The following is a 27,891-nucleotide window of genomic DNA, read 5'->3' as shown; positions in this document are numbered from 1 at the left end:
ATGTGGAGTGGACGCTGGCCTGGGGCCCTGGGCCCTGTTGCCTGTGCCATTGGCCCTTGTACCCAGGTGGACCCGTGCCATTTTGTTTCTGTTTACCCAGCTAAGTCCTTGCCTGTCCAGCATGGGAATCCCCCCTTGTTCTTCCCCAGGGATGGCCGCTGTGGCGGCAGCCCCCTTACCTGGGCTGGGCGTGCCCCCAAGTTGGTGAGTAGGTGCAAAATCATGCTTTCTTGTTCTTTCCCACAGCAACCCAAAGGTCCAGGTGGAGGCCATTGAGGGGGGAGCCTTGCAGAAACTGCTGGTCATTCTGGCCACGGAGCAGCCTCTCACCACAAAGAAGAAGGTGTGTTTCTGCCCTTTGTTCCTGTTCAGACCTCAGCACACCTGTGAAACCTAGAAGGCGAGGAGGGTCCCTCTCCAGACTGCACTCGTAACCCTTGGGGGCCTGAGTGGTCATCCCTGGGTGGCATAGCGGGGAGGGCTTCTCTCTGAGGCAGCCAGGCAGCCTGTGAGGTGTCTGAGGCCTGGGTTCAGCTCGCAGGTGCTGTCCCAGGTTCAGCACCTCAGTTCCTGCCCTGGGCCTCCGTTTGTCCACTGGGTGATGTTGAAGGTGTCTGATGTCTCTCCTTCTCTCTCAGCCTTGGGCCCTGGGGTGCAGCTAGTCCCGAGGGTGGCAGATGGAACCAGAGAGAAGGGGGCTGGGCTGGGGCACTTGGGGCTCCTCCTGGTGCCTGCCCCAGGGCCTGGTTTCTGTGGTCCCTCACCCATCTGGGTCTGTTTCTCCCCAGGCCCTATTCGCCCTGTGCTCCTTGTTACGACACTTCCCCTACGCCCAGCAGCAGTTCCTGAAGCTGGGGGGGCTGCAAGTGCTGAGAAGTCTGGTCCAGGAGAAGGGCATGGAGGTGCTGGCTGTGCGTGTGGTCACGCTGCTCTATGACCTGGTCACCGAGAAGGTGAGAGCCCGGGGCTGGCCACCCCTGCCCTCTGCTTTGTGTGTGCTTCTGGTCATTTGACCTCCCCCTCCCCCAGTATGATCCATCCGTCCCTCCATCCTCATGGCAGAGTGACCTGAGCAAATGTGCCAGCCCAGAGCTGGGCAGGGATGCTGTGGAGCCCAGGACTTCTGAGATGTCACAGTGGATGTTCTGTGGGAGGTGACTGCTGAGCTCAAACCGAGAGCTGTGCCAAGTGAGAGGGAGGAGGGGATGCTGGCAGTGGTTGGGACCAAGTGTGCAGGCACAGGGGTCAGTGTGACCAAAGGCCCGAGCAGCCAAGATCAGCCCTCCATGGAACGAAAGGTCATGTGTGGTGAAGTGTAGGGTGGGAGTGGCCAGGAGCAGGTGGGGTGGAGCAGCTTGTGTCTGGGGCCACCACAGCAGCCAGGAGACCAAGGAGCCGGGCTGGAATAACGCTGAACCTGAAGGTTCCGGAAACCTGAAGGTGCCGCCTCTGGGAGCTTTGGCTCTGGGCCGGGCTCAGACTAGCTGCCATCAAGGGCCCCAGGGGCTTGCTGCCTGCAAGGAAACTTGGTGCCCAGCCCACTTTGGTCTTTGTGAGCTTGGAAAGTGTCTTAATTAAGGAGGGGGTAAAACCAGCCAGGCCTGATTGTCAGTTCAGCTGCTGCAGAGAGCTCTGGCAGGGTTTCCTCTGTTGCCTCTCAGGGGCCACACTCTCCCCACAGCCGACTCAGATTAGTGGAGCAGGGCTGGGCAGCCCTGGGGACCACGCTGGAGACAGAGGTCACCCCCTTCCTCGCTGCGCCTCCCCGGCTCCGTGCACCCCTCCCCCAGGTCTCAGGCTGGATCAGGGTCGTCCGTTGCCGCTTTTCTCTCCGCCTCTTGGCTTCTGTCTGTGTGTGCTCCTGTCTGCCCCTCTGGTCCTGTCTCATCTCCCAGTCTGTCCCTCTCCCTCGCTCTCCCCTCCCCCTCTCTCTTCCTTCACCCCTCTAAGCTGCAGAAACCTGATTTCTCAGAGCAGCAGGCAGCCATGTGGTGCTCACATCCAGTTAATAAGGCCTGGGCACAGTTGACGTCCTGGGAACAGGCCAGCAAGCCTGGGGAAGGATGTGTGCATTGGTTGGCATTTCCTGGGAGAACCCTGTCACTTTCCCCTGGTGTCTTGGGTGTCTCTGCTGCCCCCAGCCCTGGCACAGGGCACTGTGACTGCATCATCCCCAGGGAGCCACTGCTAGCAGTCTGACCAAGGCTCTCTGAGTCAGCTGGCCCAGGAGCCGGACTGGAGGCTTTGGGGTGCCATGAGGATCAGGGAGGGCCTGGCGTCTCTCTGCAAACAGTATGAAGATAGCCGTCTGTCTGCAGGAGGAAGATGGTGGAGGGGTTTCAGTTGGAGTGTTGGAACAGATGGCACGCATGCTCTACGCTTGAGGCCGTCAGGGCATCTTGTTCTGTGGTTTCTCAGAATACACTGGGGATGGGTACAGGGCTCCTGAAGGAAGAAGTGTGACAGGGTGGAGGGGTGCCATGCTCCTTGAGGGCATCTTTGGTGTGGGGAGGTAGTGGCTGGACTTCAGAATTCCCGGGGGAGTGTGGACCCACCTCTCAGATTGTCAGACTCCTCAGTCCTTGCCCCTTCCATTGTCTGCCAAACCCCAGGCATTTCTTCTTCTGTCCCTTGGCTCTGGGCAGGCCCTTTACTAAGAAACTGTGTCCTGATATCTGGGCTCCTGCAGAGCTGGGACGCCTGCCTGTGGTCATGAACCCACATCTTCTTGTGCCTCCATGGAGCTGAAGGACCCTTCCGCAAGTGTTGCCTGGGTGTCTGCCTATCCCGTGCCGTGCCCAGCCATAGTCCCTGCCCTCCTGGTGCTTCCAGGCAGACATTTACCAGAGACCCTCCTAGAGCACGTGGGCCCTGGAGGCTTACGATCAGCGCCCTGAATCTTTGGGGCAGTCAGGGGAGTTGCTGAGATCCGAGGGTTGAGTGAGGTTGACTGTGGAGTTGGTGCTGGGTGAGAGGGTGCCTGGAAGTGCGAGCTGCCCCTGCACAGGCCCTGGGGGAAGGTTAGTGTGACAGGCGTCCGAGCACCCAGGGGACAGGGCCTACAGAGCCTCCACGTCCCAGGCAGGGGAGTCCATCTTTATCATCAGAAATGCCCAGTGTGAAGGGTTTAGGGTGGGGCCTGGAGGGCGCAGGTTGGGCCCGGGAGGCAGGACACTGAAAAGTACAGTGAGGAGCAGGGCCCCTGGGGCAGAGAGCTGACAGGACTGGGGTGTGTTTTGCAGGTGGAGCTGGCGAGTTGGGAGTAGGTTAGGAAACAACAGCCATGTCCCTTTCAGCCTTTTCTGTGTCAGAAAGCTGACCCTCCCTGCTTCCCTGCTTCCTCTGCTGGCTTTGAGGAGCCCCAGAGCCATCAGGTGGTCTGCTGTGGGCCCTGAGCTTTTTCTGGGCTTTCTTCTTGCCTGCCCTGTCATCTGCACACCCCATTCTCCCCTGGAGTTAGGGCAGTGAGTCCTTCTTTCTTCCTGAGAGTACATTTAGTGCACCCACTGCTGCTCCTCTGTCTCTGCATAGGTGGGGTAAGTTGGTAGACTCCTGGTGGCGTGCTGTGATCGTGCAGTGGTTAGTACTCTACGTAATGAAATGAGGTGGTAATCTGTCAGGTTGCAGGTGTTCCCTTCCCTGCCTCTGAATTCCTGCCAGGGTTGGTTCCCGCCACATTCTGTTGGAGCTGGGTTTCTGCACATCACCAACACAGGCCGTGTGTGTAACTTCCTGCCCAGACTTCCCTCGGTGTAGAGGCCAGGGATGTCCAGGGCTCTGTGTGTTGTGTGCCCAGCCTGGCCCTGGTGCCCATCCACCGTAACAGCCTGTGGGCTACAAACATGGGACGGGCCCAGGCCTCTTGTCACAGCCCTGCCATGTGTGTGAACCCTCCACCCTCGTCCCCTTGGACAACTCCCACAAGCCTCTCAAGACTCAGGGAAATGCCAGCCTCCTCTCCCCGCCATGCCCGACTCCTCTGAGGCAGTAGATCTGTGGTTGTGGTGGTGATGCTGCTGCTGGCACAGCTGATGTTTGACGATGGTAAAGCTCACTTCGTTGGTGGGCTCCGTGTGCCAGGCACTGGCTGTGTGCCCGCTGTCCCATTCAGTCCTCCCAACAGTCCTGAAGGGGCTTTATCATCTAGTCCACGTGAGAGATGGTGACATTGAGTCCTAGGGAGGCTCAGTGCTGGCCCAAGGCCATTTGGTCATTCAGCTGTCAGCAGTAGAGCAGGATTTGAGCCCAGACTATCTGCCTCCATCCCACCCTGCTGCACAAAACGCATCGTGACATTTAGGACTTGCTCTGCTAGATCCTGAGCTGCTTGAGGGCAGGGATCCTGTCTCCATCTTGGTTTCTCCAGCACCTGGCACACTGCAGTTTTTTTGTGTTTTTTTTTAATGAGTGGATGGATGGATGGATGGACTGGACGGGCTGGAGAGCATGGTGGAGCTGTGAATCCAGCTGACTTCCCCCCTGAAGGACCTTTGAGTCCCAAGGGTATGGACAGAGAGGGGACAGACTCAGGGGTCAGCCAGGTGCCTTCCAGTCTGAAGGGCAGAGCTGACGGCTCTCTGTGTGTTCTCTGTCCCGTGTCCCCCCACCCCCGCCCCGGCCATGCGGACGGCAGATGTTTGCGGAGGAGGATGCCGAGCTGACGCGGGACATGTCCCCCGAGAGGCTGCAGCAGTATCGCCAGGTGCACCTCCTGCCCAGCCTGCAGGAGCAGGGCTGGTGCGAGATCACCGCCCACCTCCTGGCGCTGCCGGAGCACGACGCCCGCGAGAAGGTGCTGCAGACGCTGGGCGCCCTCCTGGCCACCTGCCGGGACCGCTTCCATCAGGATACACAGCTCCACAGGACACTGGGCACCCTGCAGGCCGAGTACCAGGCACTGGCCGCCCTGGAGCTCCAGGAGGGCGAGGACGAGGGTTACTTCCGGGAGCTCCTGGACTCCATCAACAGCTTGCTGATGGAGCTGAGATGAGGCTGCCCCTGACACTGGGATGCTCCTTCTGAGACTGAGGGGCACCAGCTTGGGTGGGCTCTTCAGGGGATACCAGGGAGTAGGGAGGACTTCCCTACTGGGGCCTGGGCATCATCTGGGCAGTGCTGGCTTGGCCATTAAATGGAGGCATGATGGCCGATGTCTACTTGTGTCTGTGCGGTCTGGGCACAGCGCTTTGGTGGTTGCTGGGTGACAGGCCCCTGAGGTTCCCTGGTGCTGTGCTGGGTGGTCGCCTGGTAATGGGCCCCGTGGGAAGGATCCAGGCCCAGGAGTAAAGAGAATCCTAGCTAGACCCTGCTCTCTCCCACCAGTGGCTCTGTGACTTTGGGGTGACACTTAGCTTCCCTGAGACCGTTTGCTCCTCTGTCAGAGGGGAGTGCCATTAAATGCGAGAAGACACACAGACAGCACCACACCAGTGTCCGGCACTTGTGCTCGTCCCTCCTCACCCCGCTGTGTGTGGCACTCTGCCCCCTCCATCCCGTGCCTGCATGTTAATTTCAAGGCCAGTGGCAGAAGCTTGAGGGCATCTCCACACACAGGGGTGCTGTGTCAGCCCAGGCAGCTGATGGGTGAGGCTGGAGCTCTTCGTTGGCGCTAGGTCCTGGGTGGTGGGACTGGGGGGCTCCGTGCACTCTGGAGGCCTTTGGGTGGAGGTATCACTCTGGGAGAGGAATAATCTCTCTACAGCTGGTAGTGGGAGCCCAGGCCTGCTGGGCCCACCTGGCGGAGCAGAGGGGTCTGTCTGTGCCCTTGTCCCTCTTCTGCGTCCATGTGATCTGCACTGAGCTGGAGGTGGCAGCCTTGGAGGCAGGGGCAGCTGAGCCTGACAAGTCGCAGCCCCCACCCTGAAGAGGCGGAGCGCCAGGCTGGGAGCCTGCTGCAGGTTGCCACAGCAACCCCTGCTCCGGGCTTTCCTGATTTGGATTCTGGTGCGTTTGTTTTTCAGCTTTTCCCAATGCACCAGAGGCTCACTCCTGCTGCTTAGGCCGCCTCTCCCAGCCTCTGTGTAGAACTCTCCCCATCCCGGCCTTGCATGTAGAAATCACAGTTTCACTGAACTGAAGGCAAGCTGAGGCCCAGAGGAACCTGGGGCAGGTCAGTGGCCTCAGCCCTGCTCCTGCCCACGGAGAGCCTGGGAGGGCTGCCTCAGCAGTGCGTTCTCCTGGGGGGTAAGAGGGAGGCCAGGGTCTGTGGAGTTGGGGTAGGATGCCTCGGGGCCCAGGCGTCATGGGGATCAGTCCACTGAGTTGGATGCCTGCTGGCTCGGGTGTCATGGGGCTCAGACCAGAGTCCACAGAGTTGGATGCCTGCTGACTTGCAGCCTCTAAACCTGTCAGTAGCCTTGTACATTTCACAGATGAGGAAGTCACGGCCAGGGAGGTTGAATGATCTGCCTGAGGTCACAGAGGCGGCGAGGGGCAGAGCTGGAGTTTGCTGGGTGGAACATGCTTTGGAAAGGTTGAATGTTTGGCTCAGAAGATCATTTTAATCTGACAGGCGGTGGTGGGAGGGCCAGGAGAGATGGCCAAGCAGGCCAGGTCCAGAAAGGTGCTGGGACGTGGGAGTGAGTGAGGGGAGGCAGACAGTGCCAGGCGACTGAGCCCACAGCCAGGTGATGGCACTGCATCTGCCGTCTCCTTCACATACACAACACAAGGCGTCAGCAGGGGTGAAGTTTGGTCTGCAGTCTGCCTTCTCAGTGGCCTCATCTGGGTCGTCCTGGACCTCTGCCTTCTTGGTCCTTAGTCTCAGGCCCTGACAGAGCCTCCCAGGAGACAGGCACAGTGTGACCCAGGACGTGGGCCGCAGGGGTGTGGATTCTGGCTCCACCATCCAGTTCATCGGCAGCTGTTGTCTGCAGGTCTAAGAGGAGCCGTTGTCTGCCTTCCCTTGGGTGACATCAGGACCTGGAGCCAAGGAGTACAACCTGGGCTACGTAACATGATGTCTGGCAGTGAATGCTGAAAACTGTGCAGAAAAACAGAGCCCAGAATGGGGGATGAGGAGTGTCAGGGAAGGCCTCTCTGAAGAGGTGCAGTGTGAAGAGAAGGAAGTGAGGCAGTGAGCCCTGTGGGATCTCGCGAAGTGCTTTGTATATAAGGAGATAGCAGAGGCAGGAACATGGTTGGGGTGTTGGCAAAAAAGCAAGAGTCAGTGGAAGGGAGAATAGTAAGCACCACGAGGAGGGCGGACCCTGGCAGCTCTGGTTTGGACTGGAGCTGCTGCTTTGCTACGGGGGCCATTGGAAACTTGGGAGCAGAGGACAGACCCGACGTGACTGACATTTTAATAGGACCACGCACGTTGCTGTGGTGAGAATAGATGACACCGGAGCACGGACAGAAGCGGGCAGCCCGCACAGCATCCGATGTAGAATCCAGGTGAGGGCTGATGTGGTGTGAACCAGGGTGATGATGGAGAAGGTGACGCGAAGTGGTCAGACTCCACATGTGTTTTAAATGTCATCATGAGAGGACTTGCTGACTGACCTCATGTGGTGTGTGAGGGAACAAGAGTCAAGGATGAAGCCTTACCTCAGGATTTCAACAAAGCAGCAACTGCACAGCCATGTTTTAGAAAATGAACCTTGACCTAAAGCTGTCATCTTACCCCAAATTTAACTCAAAAGCATATATAGACCTAAATGAAAAATCGTACAACTTTTAGAAGAAAATAAGAAAATTAATATTTGTGACCTTGTGTTAGAGTTTTTAGCTATACCACCAAAGCACAATTCATAAAGTTAAAAACTGATAGATTGAACTATATCAAAATTAGAAACTTGTTCTGTGAAATTAAGAAAATAAAGACAAGCCAAAAACAGGGAGAAAATATATACTTGGCAAAAGGATTTGTATCCAGAATCAATGTAAAAAAAAAAAATACTTGACAAAGGATTTTGTATCCAGGATATATGAAGAATTCCCAAAGCAAGAAAACAGTCAACCCAATTTTCAAAAATAAAGATTTGCAAAGACATTACCAAAGTGGATATACAAATGACACATCAACAGGTGAAAAAAAGGCCAGTGAGACGGCATCTCAGTCTCATTCCTAGGCATTTACCCAAGATAAAAATCTTTGTTTATACAAAAACTTGTACTTGAACATTTGTATCAACTGTATTTGTAAAAACAAAACAGGAAACAGGCACACTGTCCCTTTTCTGGGGGTAGACAGACCAACAGGGTAATAATCCTCTGCTCCACAGGGAAGGAACAGATCACTGTGCCTGCGTGCATCTCAGATGCATGCTGCTGACTCGAGAGAAGCCAGTCTCAGAAGGCTGGATACTGTTGCTTTATTTATGTGACATTCTGGAAAAGGCAGAACTATAGAGAAAGGGTTTTTTCAGGACTTAGGGGACATTTCAACAACAGTGGGGTAGCACAGTGGAATCTTGGGGAGCATGTTGGAAGTGTTCTCTGTCTCAGTTGTGGTGGTTACACAACCACCACGTGTGTCAAAATTCAAACACCCCAGAAAGTTAATTTTACTCTGTGTAAATATAACTAAAAAAATTGTAAGGTAATAAATACTTCCCTGGTGGCTCAGATGGTAAAGAATCTGCCTGCAATGCAGGAGGCCTGAGTTTGATCCCTGGGTTGGGAAAATCCCCTGGAGGAGGAAGTGGTAACCCACTCCAGTATTCTTGCCTGGGAAATCCCTTGAACAGAGGAGCCTGGTGGGTTACAGTCTATGGGATGACGAAGAGTTGGACACAACTGAGCAACAAACACTTTCAAATACTCAAAACGTTTCCTTTCCTAGCATTTGACTGTTATCTGTGCTTCTGAGATTCCTTAATGTCTATCGCATCTGAAGGTGGAAAAACTAACTATGCACTCAAAACTTCTTTTCCCAGCTCCACCCAGCAGGACACCTCGTGGGTGACTGGAAATCTGTGGTGGGAGTATTTATACCAGGGAAGTTGGGAATGTTACAAATCAAGGCTTAATTTATTGTTTTGTTGATTGTCTGGACTTAAAAGAGGGTGCTGAGGACATTGATGCCAATTAGGCTTTGTGTGTCATCTATATTTAGCACAAAAATTGAGGAAATTGTCTTACAGTATTCTGATTCAGCAAAGTCATCATTCACTGACAAGTGAAATGCCCACATGTGTTTCTGTTTTTTCACTTCCTTACTCCTTAAGGTAAACAAAAATATCAACCAACATTAACATCAGAACTAGACTCATTTGTCAGTTTCAACCATAGTTTGGCTCTGGATGCAAGATTTGAGCAAAAATCAAAGAAGGCTTCAGTGGAATTTAAGCTGTGTGGAATCGAGAGTAAAGAATATTGCATATTTCATTGTACTGTAATTTCTTTATAGGAGTAAAACGTGTAACAAAATATACAGATGTATATGCAACCTCTCCCCATCCCACCCTGAAAACCTGGTTGTTGCACATTATTCATCAAGCAGAAGAGAACCACGGTCAGTGGCCTGGACCAGCTGAGTATCAGAGACCGAGATGGGGAGCATGTTACGGAGACGAGACTCGAGCAAGGTGAGTGAGGATGTGATGGTGGAAATCTGGAGAAAGCGTGACAAGGAGGGAGAGCATGGCCACCAGCAGCACGTGGGGCTGAGAGGAGGGCTGGACCGAGCTTGGAGTGATGGTGGGCACTGGAGACAGTCCCAACGTTCCCCTGAGGAGCTCTGTCTCAGGGGAGGGAGACGGACCCAGAAAAGCTTTTTGTCTCTTTAAACTCGGGTCTATGACAACATATTTTTGTGTGCTGAGAACCACTGGGGGAAGGCAAACTTGGTCAGGCAGGAAATGGGTAAGAATTGAGGGCTAGAATGCTTTTGGACTGGGATCCAGTGACTAGTCACAGGGTGGCCTCACCCAGGAGCCTGGAGAATCCCCGCAGGCTGACATGCAGTCCTGAGGGCCTGTGCGGGAACGGGGCAGGTGCTGCGGGAGCCTGAGGGCCTCTCTGGGGCTCCTGAGGGCTGGTCAGAACCTGGGGGCGTTAGAGGGACTGTCTTGGCGGCTGGGAGGAGGGGCTGGGCGACTCATGAGCTGTGTGACTTGGGTGAGGGAGTCGGTCCCCACTCCTGTAGAGTTTGAGGGGCAATAATAGCAACACATCATGGCCGGTAAACAAGCAACAGGGGGATGTGGGTGAAGGCTTACACGGGCCCTGGGTGTGCCCAGCATGCGGCAGCTCCTCCTTTTCCTTCAGTGGGGGGGTGATCCTTGCCTGGGTGGAGAGTGGAAGCTGTGAGGATTAAGGCTGCAGAGGTGAGGGGGTTCCTTTGTAGTGTCTGCCCAGGGGTTGTGGGAGGCACTGCCCTGTGGTTAGCAGGGCAGAGGGGAGGGCAGCAGGGCTCTGCCCACCACACGTGAGGTTGTGGCCAGAGCAGGGGTGCGGGGCGGCTGGGCCCGGAATGCCAGGCTGAGGTGCCAAGGGGAGGAGCTAGCCTGAGGAAGTGTCACACAGGGAGGTGACACTGAGCGTCGTGGCTGCCCTGGCTGAGAAGCAAGAAGCCTCAGGATGTGAGGGGAGGGGAGACAGTCCTCTTAGTGGTGGCCAAGGGGCAGGAGCAATCCCCACACAGACAGGGTGAGGCTGGTCTCCCCCGAGCTCAGCCCATAGTCTGAGGAGGGCGGAGGACTCAGGATTGCTGGGCAAGATCTCTGATGCCACCTCTGTGACCTGCTTTCTGCCTCCCAGCATCTTGTGATTGACTGGTTTAAATCATTCACAGTTAAACAACTATTTCTCAAGCATGTGCCAGAGCCTTTGAGAGGTTATGGGGTCACCAAGACCACCGCCTTTTCCCCAAGGAATGCCAGATGGCCCTGTGTGGGCTGGCACTGCAACGCCACATGCTGGGGGCAACGGCCAAGGCCTGGTGAGAAGGGAGTGGTCGTGGGTCACGCTTGCCTGTCATGGTCCAAGGGGAGATTTTAGGTGCTACAGCAATGAACACTTTACTAAAGTTAATTTTAATGTGTATTAGAAAAACTGTAGTACATCAAACATTTCATAGCTTTTGCTTGAGGAGGAGGTGAAGCTCAGTAGAACCTTCATCTTTTTGGTAAAGTGTGTGCTATTAATGTTGGGATGGCAAAGGTGATGCCTGAAACATGCAAGTGATGGGCTCATGGGGGGCAGTGTGTGGGCATCCTAGGAATCGCCTCCAGTGGGCAATGTGGGTGCAGAGGGCATGGCCAGTCCAGATACTCCCAGGGCAGGCCTGGGGTCTCTGAGGGCTGTGTGCAGAAGATTGACTCTTTAGAAATGTTTTTGGAAGCTTCTTTTACCACTTGGTGGAGAGTGGATAATGGATGCTGGGGGCTGAGGGAGGGGGCTGTCCAGACCAGGGTGGGCTCAGCCTCAGAGAAGTGGATGGGCTGAGCGGACAGGTGGACTAGATGGTCTACCTGGCGCTGGGGTGCGGGGCTGTAGGTCATGGCAACAAAAGCCACGAGTGTTCCAAGTGTCAGCGTGGATTCTGAATCATCCAGGAGGAGGGGCCGAGTGAAGGGAGGTCAGTGTCTGTGGACCTGGCCCCACTAGGGATTCCCCGGGTCCCCAGGGTACCTATTCACTGTGTCCTGGGCCTTGGAGAGTGGATTCCTATCCCTGTGAAGCAGGGAGGCAAAATACCAGGGGAGGTCTTTCTGATAGAGACTTTTCACAAGACACTTGAAGGAGATCTTGAGAAGGAATGGGGGTCTCTGGGGAGAGCAGAACCAAAAGTGGCAAAGGGTAAATGCAAAGAATGGTGAGAGCAAAGGCCAGAGACGACAAGTGGCCACGCTCAATAGGACTCTGGCTTTTAGGCCACGGAAGGCATTGGAAGGTTGAGCTAAGAGAACGACATGCTCTGATTCGTCTCTGAGGGTTTACTGTGAGCCATGGAAACAGGGTGATCGGGGATGCCTGGTTTGGGTTGGGGGGACGGTGTGGGGAAGGCGGCCACTGCAGTGGTGCCCATGCAGACGACCGTGGGAGCCACCTCCTGGCCTGTGCCCCCGTGTTGTCCCCTCCCACCATGGACCACGGGTGGCTTGTGTCACCAACATAACTGACGGCATCCTGTATCGCTTTGAGGATCAAGTTTTTAAAGCGTGCGGTAGCTTCCATCTGGTTGCCATCCTCGTGGTTCGCTCACTCTGGTGGGGGTAGGGGGCAGCTGCCACGACGTGAGCTGTTCTGCAGGAAGGCAGGCCCACCGGGCACGGACCGAAGCCTCTCGCCCCCGCCCCGTGAAGGAGCCTCCAAGTGGCTCACAAGCCTCCAGAGACACAGCCTCAAAAGAGACCCAAGAGTCAGAACCTTCCATTCAGCTGCTCCTGGATTCCTGATCTTCAGAAACTGTGAGTGATGCTTGTTGTCTTAGCTGCTGAGTTTTAGGGCAGTTTGTTATATGCTGAGAGAAACTAATGCAGTGATGAGGCCTTAGACCAGCTGATGGCGAACAGAACTGGTGAGAAGTAGTTGGCCCCAGCATACATTTCAAAGGGAAGAATCTGTGTGAAATATGTACAAAGACATCCAAGTGGAGAGTATAGGAGACCGCCAGTTTTAGAAGTCTAGTTCTAGGAAAAGTTGGCATTTGGATGGTATTTAAAGCCAGAAATCTGGCTAAGATCAGGAGTGAGCAGAATCAAAGACAAGAGGCTGAGGACTGAGCCCTGGGACAGCACAACTTCGAACAGCTAGGAAGAGGAGGAGAGGAGCACCGAGTGAAGACGACAGAAAACCAGAGCGAGGCGCTTCGGAGGACAAGGGAGGAGCTGTGAGCAGGGAGGGCCTGTGCACCGGGGCCGCTGGCGGTGAGAAGAGGATGGGAGTGCAGAGCTGACTGGAATGGCGGGAAGTGAGGAAGGGGAGACAAGGACGACACACTCTGTAGGGAATGGGGATGTAGGCTGGGAAAGGACAGCAGGTTTAGGAGGTTTGTAAGGCAGCCATTATGGTACAGTTGCAAACCAGTGGGGATGATTCGGAAGGGGAGGGGTGACTTCCAGGGAGATATCAAGGATGCCTCTGAGGTTCTGACCTGCACCCTGAGGTGTGGACATGTGAATTCCCGTTGTGGGCGTGGCCCTCCCAGCTGGGCCAGCCTGGAAGCTACACGGAGGTGCAGCCCTGTGCAGTCTGCTCTCTCCCTGGGCAGTACCATCCCGGAAAGAGGGCCAATGGGAAGCTGGAGCAGGGCAGATGCTGGGGGCCAATCCCGGGGATGTCTGATGTAAAACTCCACTCTACAGGAAGGCAAAGAAAAGGACTCTGGCCCCTTAGACTTGGTTTCATAGTGGACTTTATTGGGAAAAGTTAGTGTAAAAAACATTCAAATTCATAAAATTTAAATAAAGTAAAATTATACCTTGTAGTTATAGTAATCACTATAGTAATCACAAATAAGGTAAGTCTAAATTACTGCCTAAGCAAACACTATTTTGTCAGGCTTCTCTCCAAAGCCCAAGGCAGGAAGCCCTGCAATTATTAGAAATGAACCCAATGATGAATTTGCATTTGAAGCTGAAGGAAGGTAAAAAAGCATGTTCTGATTATGGCATCACAACATTCTAGCCTGAAAAAAGCAACTTTATTAATGTCCCACAGCAGAGTACATTAGTAATTGTAACCATGCGTTAAAACCCTCCTTTCATGTTATAAAGAGAGTAATCCATTTTCTTTAAGATACATTGTTTTAATTAGTTTTGTGTGATCTGTCCCTCTAAAGACCTGTCTGGGAATGTTCCTTTCTCCAAGACCTCCTAAGACGCCCAGGATGCTTGCTCCGGGTCGTCTTTGGTCATTTACTACCAGCCAAGTGGCCAGAACTGGGGGAAGCCCCTCCCTGAACCAAGGTGCAGGCAGATACCCTCTCCCAAACCTACTGCTGCCACCACTAGGAGGACAGGCATCTCAACTTGGTCAACAGTGTTACTAACATGTTCATATGGGAGTCTCTTTGGTTATGGAATTTTTACTTTTAATTATTTAGGAGTATAAAAAATATAGCTAGATATATGCTCCTGAATTCTATGACTTAAACACGTATGTCCTTGCAAAATTCACCAGGTTGGCCAGGTCTCAAGAATCTATTTCCCTATGGAATCTAACATCAGTTTTCTATTTAGCAAATACACAAGAGTAAAGAACAGTGAGGGATCTTTAGGAGGGCCAGGGGCAGCCTTAGATGCTGTCCATAGCTTTGAACTCACTGAGGGCCTGCACGGGGTTCACATGCTTCTTCTGAGATGCCCTTTTAATCTTGGTCTGCGTCTCATCCTGTTTCTCTCTCTTCACCAAGGGCTTTTTCTCAGGTGCCTTCATCTTCCACGACACAGCAGGGAGGTTGAGGGACGCCATCCCCTGGGACTTCTGGTATTTAGTGGAGGCCACGTACGATGCCTTCACTGTCTGCACCACCGCATTCATCAAGTTCTTTGCAGCTTGGATCAGGGACATGGCGCTGTCCACCTGAGAGGCACAGACGGGAGGTGAGGAGCACGGGCCAGGGTCTGGGGAGGAAGGTCCAGCTGGCCTGTTAGTCCCTGACAGGGAGGCCCCACGACCCCTCGGCCCGGCAGCAGCCCTTGTTCCTGATCAGCTCTCCCAACAGCTAAGTGCTGTCATCCAAACACCCTGAAAATGCCTGTGTTTCAGATCTTCTGAAGGGAGGAATAATAAAAACATAAGGTACCATTACCTTACCTGCCCTACCCCTCAACAACAGTTTTCAAACTGTTTCAAACAGTTTTTCAAACAAGGTGGGGGACGATCTACAGAACAAGCACTGTGAACAGCCACAGGGAAGGGTGGGGGGTTTAAGTCAGCCTCCTGGACAGAGAGCCCCATGCTTTCAGTAATGACTCAGGGGGCTCCCCTCACATTTAGAGAAGATGGTAATCGCTCCCCAGAGACAGGGGCATTGATGTTGGACAAGGTAAGCAAATGGTCTAAGTATGTCCAACATTCAAAGTTCTTTGAAAGGAAATTGTGTGGGGTTTAGCAGAAGCCACAAGGCTTCCATGAAGGGAGGTGTCCTTGTTCCCCTAGGGTGACAGGTCCAGAACTGTGCTGTGACCTGGGAAACAGACAAGGGGACAGAGTATACTGGGGTTCATTGAGGGTAGAGGGGGTTAGAGAAAGGCTGTATGTCTCTACAATTTCTGAACAGGCTCACTTTCTCTATAAAGGAAAAAAAGAAAGGAGGATAAAAATACTCTTTCCCACAGAAGCAAAAGGGAAGAGGCCAGCACAGTCAGGGCTCCTAGCTGTCACCAACCGTGCTCAGTGGAGCTGCAATGCGCACAGAGCTGGCGTGCAGCCCTCAGCCTCTGAGAGGAAACTCTGGGTCCCCTCCCAGCACATCCTCCCCACTGACAGACGAAAACTTACCCCAGAGACAACCAGCTCCCCGCCAAGGTTCTGCACCTCGGCCTTGACTTTGCTGCAGATGTTGAGCTGGTGGCAGTAGAGGGCAATGCGCTGAAGGTAGGCCAGCAGGTCCTGCTTGCAGGCTGAGTCTGGGCACTGATGAGAGAGCAGACTTAGCACCAAGCACTCTGAAACACACCCACCCCTAGGGCTATTCTCACACGCTCAGTCAGTGCCCCAGCTTCCACACTCAGTGCTGCAGCAAGGACGAGAGAGGATTATCCAGGTTCCCGGGCTGTCACCACCCTCAGCGACTCTGCCGGGGTCCCTGCCCCTAAGTGAGAGCGAGAGTCTGCCTCTGGAGAAAAGGGACAGTGCCACGAGCTACAGCGAAGGGCTGTCTGCTCAGAGGGACCAGACCTCCGATGTGAGCACTGTAAACACCTGATGAAACAAGAGTCATTTCAGGCAAAGATGGAGAACAAGTCAATCAACCAAAGCAAGCAGGGCACCCCTCAAGTGTTGACGCAAACACCTCCCTTCTGTGAGGCTGGGGTTCTTTATTCTCAGGAGCTCCTGAAGCATGGCAGAGCCATCCCTCATTTGCATTTTAAAATGGTTGTGTAAGCACTGAGGAATTCAGATCTGAAAGAGACACGTGCACCCCAATGTTCATCGCAGCACTGTTTATAATAGCCAGGACATGGAAGCAACCTAGATGCCCATCAGCAGATGAATGGATAAGGAAGCTGTGGTACATATACACCATGGAATATTACTCAGCCGTTAAAAAGAATTCATTTGAATCAGTTCTAATGAGATGGATGAAACTGGAGCCCATTATACAGAGTGAAGTAAGCCAGTACACTAACACATATATACGGAATTTAGAAAGATGGTAACGAGGGCCCTATATGCAGGACAGAAGAAGAGACGCAGAAGTACAGAACAGACTTTTGAACTCTGTGGGAGAAGATGAGGGTGGGATGTTTCGAAAGAACAGCATGTATATTATCTGTGGTGAAACAGGCCACCAGCCCAGGTGGGATGCATGAGTCAAGTGCTCGGGCCTGGTGGGCTGGGAAGACCCAGAGGAATCGGGTGGAGAGGGAGGTGGGATGGGGGAGTGAGATGGGGAATACGTGTAACTCTATGGCTGATTCATATCAATGTATGACAAAACCCACTGAAAAATTTTTTTTAAAAATAAATAAATAAAATGGTTGTGTAAGAAGACCGTGTTGGGAGCTGTGCAGGGAGTCAGTGAGGAGAGGCCACAGTCTTGCGGGCACGGGCTGTGCACTATAGACTGAGTGGTGGCTGCTGAGAGGAAGAGACCAGATGGTGCTCACATTCGTGTGGCCAGTAGATGTACTGGGGATGAGAATCAGATTATACGTGAAAGAGGGGCGTTGAGGAGGGCTTCCACGTCTTTGGCTCGAGCAGTGGGGGGCCACTGTGACTCCTGCATCCCTGATGCAGGCTGAGCATGTGGACACTTGAGGGAAAGGAGTGGGAAGGCTTTGAAACTACAGTTGAAAATGGCTTGTAAACTTTACTGGAGGTTTACACTTTTTTCAACACATCAGTAGAGAAAAGGGATGAAGGCTGGGTGGTTGGGAATACAGATGTCTGTCCCCACTTGGGCACATCATGCGTCCAAAGCACCAGACAGAAGAGTTCCTGATTCCTACATGAGACACGCCCACAAGAGGCTCTCACACACTTAATTTCAGTATATCATTGGGGCTTGCAGAATTAGCTCCTACCCAGAGCTGACATCCTCAAGAGATCCGAAGACCTAATAGTAAAGACTGGTTTTAGCTGTCAATCAAGGCAAGATTTTAGGACATACACACCTGCTCCAGAGATGTGCTGTAATGCAAACTGGGTCTGTTTTACAAAACTTGTCAAAGAAACAGGAATTCAGAAATCCTTAAAACTCTATGCTGATGTTAGTCAAGGAGGTTGGTGAGTTAAGAATAATGTTTGAGATGGGAAAAGTGCTGTGGCTCATGGAAAGCCACAGCAGTTTTGGAAAAAAAACACCGTTACCACCACCAGACTGCCCGAGTCCAGGATGAACTTTGAGGCTTGTGGGGCAACTCTGTTACTTACATGGTCTGCAATGGTGCGGCCAAGCTTATCCATCCTGGAGCCTGCCTCAGCAATTTTCTTGGCGGCACTGATCACATCTGATGTGTTTTTGAGTGGTCCTTTACCTCTGAAAAAAGGGAACAAGGATGATTGTAACTAAAGCCCTCATAGGTGGAGATGAGCAGTACCTCCTGCCTGCGTGAGGGGGCCTGCAGGGAGGGGCTGCTCACCGGGTGAAGTCCGTCATCTCCATCATGATCATGCACATCTGCTTGGCCAGCACGATGATGTCATTGCCACTGTCGTCCCACTTGGACACCTCAGCATCCAGCTTGCTCTTTTCTTCCTGAAAACTAGCCACCTGTTCTGCAATCTTTGCTTTCTGCTCCTGGGGAAGCTGAGCCATGATCGCCTGAAATCAGAAGCACAGAAAGCTCTTACATAAAGAGAATATGAAGTTCTCACAGTGCATTAACCAAGAATATTTCCACCAAGCAATCTATGACATAGGTAGGATGATGCTTTAATAGGTTTCATTTTGCCTGAAAAGCCACTTATTCTTATTTTGTGCAAAAGTTTATAGCTTCCCGACCCACTTTCAAGATTAAGTTTTGGTAAAGAGAAAAACGGGGTATGAGGGGCTGAAAGCTAATGTACAAGCTTCGTGATCACACCTGCATAGGGACAAAACCTGCTTAACTTAATTCTTTAAAAAGTTTCATCATCTGAAGTCAGAACAACAAATACCACATTAGACAGGTGGAATCTGATTTTTTAAAAAAGATACAAATGAACTTATTTACAAAACAGAAACAGACTTAAAAAGCAAACTTAGGGTTGATTAACAAAGGGGAAACATGATGGGGGTGTGGGTAAATCAGGAGCTTGGAATGAACATACAGTATTTTATACATGTAAGATAACCAAGGACCTACTTTATAGCACAGCAAATTCTACTCAATAGATTCTTTCATAGGTTATCACAGAAAAGAATGAATATATGTATAACTGAATCACTTTACTGTATACCGGAAATTAACATAACATTATAAATTAACTATACTCCAATAAAATTATTTTGAAGAAAAATAAACTTCCTTTAACCTTAAAAAAAGAAAAAATATCCTCCGCCTCCTGCCATGGGGATGAGGGAGGGGCTAATGCATGCAGGCCTTTCGCTGGTGGTACCGTATATACATCTCCAACTTTCGAAGATGACCCAGAAGTAGTCTTAAAATGTAAGTTTTAAAAAAGGCAGAAGAGAACCTGCTGCAGAGCATACTTCTCAGGCGCCTGAGACGGCACTCACACCTGAGCCTGCAGCACCTGGGGGCCCGCTGCCTACCTCAAGCCCCAGACTCAGGCATAGGGCTCCTCTCGACTCAGCTCCCCAAGTGCTAGGACCCAGCGGGGCTTAAAGCAGAGATGAACCCGCTGTTCAAAACAACTTCTAAGGGGTGAAAAAAGACTCCTTAGTAATATTTTTTGGCATCCTCCCAAAAACATAAATGCAATTGATTGAAGATTTAACAACTCAAATGAATGCAATGGCTCTGATTTTCTTGAATGTACCACTGTTATTTTTTTCCCCATGAATAATTAAATAGTTCATGCCCATGGTATCATTGAGATAGGCAAAGACAGCAATCTTTTTTGAGTTTCACTGTCCTATTAACAAGCATTGCATTGACTGGAGCATAGCGCTTTCCTGACTCAGGGCTCTTCATAAACCAAAGCCTCAGGGTACAGCTGAGGGGCCCATGTTCCTGCCCTGCTGTAGCTGAGGAGACATTCTGGATGAACCTACAATGGACTAGCAGGTGCCACAACTTAGGATACTTAGGATAAGGTTCCACTGCCAGAGAAAATGAGAGGAAAAATGGTGTTTTCAATAATGAGAGAAAAGAAAAAGTTAAGAACAGAAGAGAGACAGGGACGTTTGCAGGACAAGTTAAACCTGGTCCTTACCCGGGCACTCTGGCCAGCTATTAGCTGGTCGTCTTCTGTCTGGACGCTTGTCCTGCTTCTGACATCGAAGTCTTCCGTCTCAAAGTCAGAGTCATCCAGCTCCTCAGGGGTCTGCCATCAAGAGAGAAATGACAAGTCAAACACAACCCTAGGCTGCCAGCAGCCCCGAGCCCCTGGGCCCACAGCCCCAGGGTCTCATGTAAAGACATCCAGAATTTTCTGCAGCATTCCAAACAGCCGTGGGCAATGAAGTTAAAATTGCTCAATATTTGAACCCTGCTTAATTGATGCATGTGTCAAGCAGTCCGTTCAACAAACGGCAAGCAAAGGCACCACACCAGCATTCCCAAAGGACTTAGGGGGTTTCAGCTTCTACCAAAGAGTCAACACTATGCTTAACAAAAGGTTTTCACTTCATGTACTTCTCCAACACCTGCATCTTAAGACAAATGTGAGAGTTGTTCTGGGTGAAAAACATACTATAGTAAAAATAGCAGTTTCATACATTAAACAGATTCTTATAACTCTGCCTTTTTTTAATGAAAAAAAGTGAATACTGGGATTTTTCTTAGGTTAGCAAAGGTTGATCTGAGGAGTAAAAACAGACAATGTATTTTTATATACTTTTTATTCAAGGAAAAGAGAACATGGCAGATAAAGTCTGAGTAAATACCAAAGGAACTGATTACTTTTTTGCTTTAATTATGAAATAAAAATTCTTATTTTGTACACCCTCCAGCCTCTCGTGATTAGCTGCTGACTTGAAACATAATGTAATCTTCTGGAAATTATCAGCAACAGGGCAGCAGGCAGAACAGCTGGGGTTGGCTCTTGGCCCAGCCGGCCGGCCTGTGACAAGAGGGCAGTGAGGCGAGTCCCTCATCTGCACCAGGACCTAATCCAACCCCAGCCTGAGGGCTTCCTGTGAGGAAGCATCCGGACTGCCCAGAGTATGTTGGGTTTGTACACGTGTGAAGGCTGGGCCTGTCCCTCTGTGTAGAGGTGAGGACTGCGGGGGTCACTTGAGGCACCAGTGAGTCACATGTCAGTGCAACACCTGGAGTCCAGCTGCTGTTGGCCATTGTGATTCTGGGGTGACAGGCACTTGAGCCTTATTAGTGAGGGGTGCCTCTTAACAGGATCTCAAAAAAAAAAAAAAAAAACAACCAGGATCTCTACTTCCCCACCTTCCTCCATAGCCCATCACAGACCCAAGAGCTGTTCTTACCAGGAAAACCAAATTATCTCGCAGTTGTTCACTCACCTGTTGAATATCTGTGTGCCACGCAAGCGGTTCTGGGCCTTTAAGGTACAGAATGACAAAGACAGACATCCCCGTGCTCACAGACACAAGACTGCAGGGCACCCAAGGGTGTGGATAGTGAGACAGAAGCAGCTGTGTGAATCCAGGTGAGAGATGCTGGTGGCCTAGACCAGGGTAGGAGCCATGTTCGGAATACCTATTTATTGTGAAGGCAGATCCAATAGGATCTGCTGATAAATCAGATTCAGTGTATGAGGCAAAAAGTGGAATCAAAGATGAATCTAAAGTTTGGGCCTAAGCAAGTGGAAGACAGACATGCCATCAACTGATGAGAGAACAGGGTGGAGCAAGGCGGAGCTCACTTTGGGGATGACAAGCTTGAGGCAGACAAGCAGAGGCAGCAGGCAGGGTGGCTAGAAGGGTGGGCCACAGGAGTCAGCCTCTCCTTTTTATGCTTCGAGCGAATGAGTACAGTCAGAAAAGAGACAGGTGAGAAACTGCGCTACAGGGTGTACCCCTGGTCAGGGGCTGCGAAGAGTAAGGATGAGGAGAAACCAGCAAGACTAAGGAGGAGGGGATTTTCTTATGATGCAAGAAATTAAGGCGTGTTTGTCTGCTGGGGGAAAAGTGCTGGAGGAACAGGGAACGAGACCCAGTGCAGGGAATAGGCTCAGCCAGGAGCAGATGATCAAACCACCTCAGGATCCTCGGGAACAATGGATCTGGTGACTCAGGGTGAAGTGTCTGCCTGAAATGTGGGAGACCCGGGTTTGATCCCTGGGTCGGGCAGATCCCCTGGAGAAGAAAATAGCAACCCACTCCAGTATTCTTGCCTGGAAAATCCCATCGATGGAGGAGGAGCCTGGCGGGCTACAGTCCATAGGGTTGCAGAGTTGGACATGACTGAGTGACTTCACTTTCACTTTTTTAGGATCCTCAGTGAAACGGTTACCAGGGCCAGACAGGTAGGATGGGGCACAGGTGGGGAAAGGTGAGGCAAGCAGGAAGGTATGAACTGTTTCCAGACTCTATGGCTGTGTAGCACCAATAGTGACCCAGGACCCCATCCTGCAGTCAGATGACTGTACTTCTATGCACCATGTTCAGCAGGAGACAGGATTTCACTAGGGTTGTATTTTGAAAGGCAAATAAGCGGAGTAAAAGGGTGCAAAAGAGACTAGTACTGATGAAACAGAAGCTGGAATAGGAGTGAGGGTTTCAAGTGGGGAGGACCAACCGGCTGAAGATCCTGATGGACTCAAAGCACTGTTGGGAGTCACAGAACCAAAGGGAGCAGCTGACCGAAGGGATGATGGAGATGCTGGTTATGACAAGGAACAAGCAAGAGTAGGCCAGAGGCTGAGTACGAGGAAGGACAAGACATCAAGAAACCAAGAAGCCCTGGGGCTGGAAGGATGGCTCCTGAATTAAATCAGGGCAAAAAGGAGGAGCTAAACCAAGACTGCTGCAGCTCTACCTGTCCTCGATCTGAGCCCTCCCAGGTGACCACACCCAGGTTCCATCTCACCACACCTGCGAGGGCCTCTGTTGTACTTACATACTTACTCTCCAACACAGCAGTAAGCACGCAAGAAACAGCTACTACCTGCCAGGCCTTGACCTGAACATGTTATCTCCAATTCATCCCATCAAAGCTATCAACACCATCATCTGCATCTCAAAGAGACAAGGGAACTTGCTGAGAGTCTCAGATGTGAGGAGGAACGCTGCTTCCACAGAACAGGCCCTGGATTTGTAGGCATCCTGGGGTGTGTGCAGTGCCAGCTCATTTAAAACCCCAAAGGCATTAACCTCAGACACTCAACAACTCATGATTATTAATGTTTCTTCTATTCTCTGTCAGCATGCAAAGAACTTTGGAAAAACAGGGCTGCATTTTGCCACGACTGGTGCGCTTGACCCGGGGATCCCTTCGCATCTCTGGAGGCCAGGCCTCCCTGAGCATGGGCTGCTCTCCAGCACAGCAGCAGGGGTGAAGAAAGCAACAGGCTCCCCCAGATCCCGTCCCAACCCCCAGAACGTGCAGGTGACCCGGGCCTGCAGAACAGCCAGCCGTACAATCCTTGAGCCATTCTCTATGCTCCTTAACCAGAGAGGAGTGCAGTAATGCCCAAGTGTTTCTACGTTGCATACAGAATGCATTCAGCCTGATGCAACTACTTAGGAATGGCCTCTGTTTCCAGCTGAGGGGGTAAAACGTGGGACAGAACCCTGCCCACCTTGGGAGGTCTGACTAGCAAACCGTGAAGGTGTAACGGAAACTCCCCAACACAACTAGATTGTCAGCAGAGCCCAGTAGCCGTCTAATCAGCAAGCCTGCGTTCCAAATGCTGGCTCTGTGGCTACAGCAGGGCTGGCCCGAGCCTGGGGGCATCCAGGTGACCCCAGGAGAGCTTGGCACAGGTCCTGCTCTCAGTTTCCAGAGCAACACATTCATGCTCAGAACAGCGTGTGACGGATCAACTGCTATGTGAGTCCCAGCCTAGCACATGGGATGATCACAGAGGAGGTGGTGGTTTCTCAAAACCCCATTGTTCATGCCCACTCCCGGGGATCCCAGACACTGTCTCAGATGGTGAGAACTGCCGCTGGCTCAGAGGACAGGTCAAATGGGGCCCAGAGCAGGTGGCACTTCTCTTCAGCCACGGTGAGAGGGCCCGACACTTGGCCCTGAGATCAGGAGCAGCACCAAGGGCTGCATGCCCCTCATCCTCACCCTCGACACCCTGGGGCTCTAGACCCCGCCTGCCTACCACCCCTCTGAGGCGAGGAGTGCTCCATGTAAAGAACAGCTTCAACCTGCATAAAGGAAATACTCCCTTCTCTGAAATTCACTGACGGACCTTTATTTTCTGTCACTGCCCTTTAACTCAAGAGGAAGCCTCAACTCATACTATGACCCCTTTTCTCAGCCCAAGTTTGGGCTCTAACTTGCAACTAAAAGTCATTTTAGACAACGTAATTAAACATATCTCCTTCTAACAGCTCTTAGATTCATGGTTTTAATATACTGCCAACACATCTGTTGAGTTCCAGAATGATGCATTGCTCAAGTTTAGCAAATGATAAGAAGAAAACTGTTAAAACATCTGAAATGCAGTTACTCACCCTTATCATCAACACTGCCTTCCTGATGTCCCGGATGCCATCGTACACCAGGCGGGAGGCATCAATAAACTCGTTCTCATCCATGGGCTGGGCGGGGTCTGAGCTGAGGGCTTCCACAGCCGCTTCCACTTGCTCAGTAAAACGTGGCATGACTGTGGAGAAGAGAGCCGATAACATCACCACCAGACCTCCTAAATCCCTCAGTCAGATGGAGAGAGGCAGAGTGTATGACGAAGAGCCTCTGCTTCTACCTATGTGAGAAGTATTTATGGTTCAAATAAATTAAATGCCATATTTTACAAAGACTTGAATCTACTTCTTTGTCTCTGGCCAGATTCTGCATCACAGGATTTAGATGGCTTAGAATTTGAATTGGGATTAACTAGAGGCCTTGCTAGAATGGGATCTTCCTTAATTTAGTGTGTTCACTAACTAGAGATATAACTCGGAAGTTCATCTTAAACTACTGAGTTCAGAGTGACTCTCATTACTACCTGAGACACAAGTAAGGGAAACGTGCTTGTGTGGTCTTACTGTGGCTGACCAATGACTTATAAATCTGACGTACCTTCCAGAACTCTTGTCCTAAAACCAAACTGAGTCCCAGGGTCCTACTTCCTAACCACAGGGCCACCTGTGTGTGAGGAGCACAGGTAAGGGAGGGAGCCCCACACCTGTGTTGGAGAGCAGCTTGGTTGCTTCCAGCACCTTCTCTGTGTAGACCCCTGGTTCATAGTTGTCCATCTCTGAGGTGACGACATGAATGACCCGGGCAGCCCGGCCTCGAATTGCACCAGCTGTGCGGTCCAGCCCATCCACATCTTTCTCTTGGAGAGCAATGACACATTTGTTCACGTCTTCCAAAATGTGATTCTCTGAGGAACAAACAAAAACAGCTGAATGAGGGAGGAGGCCTTCCACTACCACTAGAAGGGGACAATTTTAAGTTGGTATCTGTCATTCATCAAGGGCTAACTGTGTGCCAGCTACAGTGCCAAAAGCTTTACACATATCATTTCACTCAAGACACCAGATTAGCCATGGGATCAACTCTTCTCTCAGAAACTCGACCTGTAATCACCTCCAAGAATAACCATCTTTCTTCCAGGTTTAGAAGACAGAGGCAGAGATGCCCATCTTTCAGAATCCTTGATAACTTCTCTTTCCCTTAAACAATTTCACTGATTTTCTATTCCAAAGTCTAAATTAGAAAAAAAGGTTCACTATTCCCAGTCCCTTGCCCCTCACTCCAGGAGATGCCAATGGTATTCAGACAAACGACCAAGACATCAGGATAGCTCTGGAACATGAGAAGGGTCTGGAAGGCAGGCAAAAGCCTCATGGAGCTGGATTTGGAAGATCTACCAGAACTGTTTTCCCTCAAAGACAAAACTTGACCCTGGGTACCAGGAACCCCAGAATGAGGAGTCCACTTTAACCTCATCTATAGCAAAGTGGGAGCAACCAAAATGTCCCAGAACAGAGTAATAAATTATGGGCACTGTGCAGCCATTGAAATGGATGAGGATCTGCAGGGGCTGACCCAGAATGGGAAAGGGAATGTTCTCACCACCAGGAACTGTGCAGTCCACCAGCAGACAGCCCTCATGACAGGGCTATCCACACCACATGGGGTCGGTGGGTGAGAGACACAAAGTCTCCAGGTCACTGTCTGGCTATTTCCTTCCTGCTAAGAAAGCAGCTTTCCTTAAGACACACAAGAAATCTGAGAAGCAGTGTCTGTTAAAGACGTTCTTCCTTCCTTAAACCAAGACAGTACATGTCACAACAGGTGAAAGACTACTGACTCTGATCTTTCTGAAAGAGTCAGGACAATTAGAGCAAATGTTAATCTGTTTAAGAAACTCATTTGGGGACTCCCCTGGTGGCTCAGTGGTAAAGAATCCACCTGCCAATGCAGGAGACATGGGATCAGTCCCTGATCTGGAGGATCCCACATGCCACGCAGCAACTAGGCCCATGTGCCACAACTACTGAGCCCACAGGCCTCAGCTACTGACGCCCGAGAGCCCACACTCCGCAACAGGAGAAGCCCCCGCAATGGAGGTGCTGCAATGGAGACCCAGCAGAGCTATACATAAATACAAGTATAAGTGATAAAAACAGAGAAACACAGCTGACCATTTCTTTGCCATCCTGGTTATGTTTTTGACCTGTCATTATCTAGGACTGGTTCCTGATTTAATTCCCTTCTAAAAGTCATTACCCTTCCCTCATAGCCTCTGCTAACACAGTCATGTTACATAACACAATGTCTAGAAGAGTTATTGCAATAGCTTTACCTCCTAAGATACTTCAAACAAGCAAGAGGACCTGATGCTGTTTCCTCTTATCTCAAGGGGAGCCAGAGGTAAGTGGAAGTACTTAGCAGATCCAGCAAAGAACAGAGCCACCACAATGCCCTGCCTGTGGGCTTCTGGATCCCCGCTAGGCTCCAGGAACAGGGCCCTGCATTTTGTAGTTCCCTAGAGATGGCAGGCATGGCTTGCGCCTACAAAACTAAACATACTCTTACCATGTGATACAGCAATTGCATTCCATGGTATTTATGCAGTGGACCTGAAGACGTAAGTCCACATAAAGACCTGCACACAGATGTCTATAGCAGCTTTACTCATATCTGCCCAACTAGGAAGCAATTGAGATGTTCTTCAGTAAGTGACCTGAAATACTGTGGTACATCTAGACGGTGAAATATTATTCAGCACTTTAAAAAAAATGTGCTATCAAGGTATGAAAAGACCTCGGGAGTTGCCAGGTATTGGAGCAGGGAAGAATGAATAGGGAGAGGACAAAGGATTTTTAGGGCAATGAACACTCTGTATGATACTATAATGATGGCTACATTTGTACACTACCAAGAGTGAACAGTGTTACTATAGGTTCATCAGTTGTAATGAATGTGCTGCTGTGATGGGGGATGTAGGTAAAGGAGGCTGTGCATGTGTGGGGGCAGAAAATAGAAAAATCTTTGTACCTTCTTCTTAATTTGGCTTCCTCTCAAATTGCTCTAAAAGTCTTTTTAAAATTCTTTAAATCATCAATTAAAATAATTATCTTTCCAAGGAGTCAAAATATAGCAGTAAAAAAAAAAGGGGGGGGGGGGAATGAATTACCACAAGACAGCTAACAAGACCATAATTCAGCATCTAACCCTTGCTCCTTGGAAGGAAAGCTATGACAAACCTAGACAGCATATTAGAAAGCAGAGACATCATTTTGCCGACAAAGGTCTGTATAGTCAAAGCCATGGTTTTTCCAGTAGTCACATATGGATGTGAGAGTTGGACTAGAAAGAAGGCTGAGCACCAAAGAATTGATGCTTTTGAACTGTGGTGCTGGAAAAGACTAAAGAGAGTCCCTTGGAATGCAAAGAGATCAGCAATCCTAAAGGAAATCGACCCTAACTATTCACTGTAAAGAAAAATGCTGAAGCTAAAGTTCCAATACTTTGACCACATGGTGCAAAGATCTGACTCACTGGAAAAGACCCTGATGCTGGGAAAGGCTGAAGGCAAAAGGAAAAGAAGGGAGCAACAGAGAGGATGAGATGGTTAGACAGCATCACTGACCAAACGGACATGAATTTCAGCAAACATCAGGAGGCAGTGAAGGACAGGGAAGCTGCAGTCCATGAGGTCAAAAAGATTCAGACAAGACTTAATGACTAAAAAACCACAAAAAACTGAAAATTAGGAGACTTGTTTGAGATTATACCACTGCACTACTAAAAGATAAAATGTACTGAACTTTTCCCATAAACCAATTTTAGGTCATCCTGTTCCAGCAACACAACAGACTCTACACATGGGCATCACCAGTCTGTCAATACTGAAATCAGACTGATTACATTCCTTGCAGCCGAAGATGGAAATGTTCTACACAGTCAGCAAAAACAAGACCGGGAGCTGACTGCAGCTCAGATCATGAACTCCTTATTGCCAAGTTCAGACTTAAATTGAAGAACACAGGGAAAAACCACGAGGCCATTCAGGTATGACCTAAATCAAATCCCTTATGATTATACAATGGAAGTGACA

General features: G+C 50.7%; 2 protein-coding genes across 9 annotated transcripts in view; one reads left to right on the top strand and one right to left on the bottom strand.

Moving 5' to 3' along the window:
• The window catches only part of SIL1 (SIL1 nucleotide exchange factor), a 235,297-nt gene extending 229,762 nt beyond the window's left edge, over window positions 1-5,535 (top strand). For 3 of the 7 annotated variants that reach the window (XM_065918649.1, XM_065918650.1, XM_065918648.1), the window contains exons 8-10: window positions 247-343; window positions 789-953; window positions 4,634-5,517. In XM_065918649.1, the coding sequence (XP_065774721.1) occupies window positions 247-343; window positions 789-953; window positions 4,634-4,990 (619 nt within the window). In that variant the 3' untranslated portion in view covers window positions 4,991-5,517. Of the gene's footprint in view, window positions 1-246; window positions 344-788; window positions 954-4,633 lie in introns of all 7 variants that reach the window. The other 4 variants (XM_065918651.1, XM_065918652.1, XM_065918647.1 and 1 more) reach the window with 4 other exon arrangements.
• Window positions 5,536-13,286: 7,751 nt separating this feature from the next.
• The window catches only part of CTNNA1 (catenin alpha 1), a 169,225-nt gene continuing 154,620 nt past the window's right edge, over window positions 13,287-27,891 (bottom strand). For both annotated transcript variants that reach the window (XM_065918642.1, XM_065918643.1), the window contains exons 12-18: window positions 24,505-24,705; window positions 23,831-23,982; window positions 19,438-19,548; window positions 17,700-17,881; window positions 17,491-17,596; window positions 15,394-15,528; window positions 13,287-14,472 (exon numbers count right to left, since the gene is read on the bottom strand). In XM_065918642.1, the coding sequence (XP_065774714.1) occupies window positions 14,185-14,472; window positions 15,394-15,528; window positions 17,491-17,596; window positions 17,700-17,881; window positions 19,438-19,548; window positions 23,831-23,982; window positions 24,505-24,705 (1,175 nt within the window). In that variant the 3' untranslated portion in view covers window positions 13,287-14,184. The remainder of the gene's footprint in view (window positions 14,473-15,393; window positions 15,529-17,490; window positions 17,597-17,699; window positions 17,882-19,437; window positions 19,549-23,830; window positions 23,983-24,504; window positions 24,706-27,891) is intronic.

The sequence above is a fragment of the Muntiacus reevesi genome, chromosome 1 (genome assembly GCF_963930625.1).
Source record: "Muntiacus reevesi chromosome 1, mMunRee1.1, whole genome shotgun sequence".
Classification (NCBI taxonomy): Eukaryota; Metazoa; Chordata; class Mammalia; order Artiodactyla; family Cervidae; genus Muntiacus; species Muntiacus reevesi.
The sequence above is the reverse complement of the archived record's forward strand: the minus strand, read 5'-3'. Positions and strand labels throughout refer to the sequence as shown.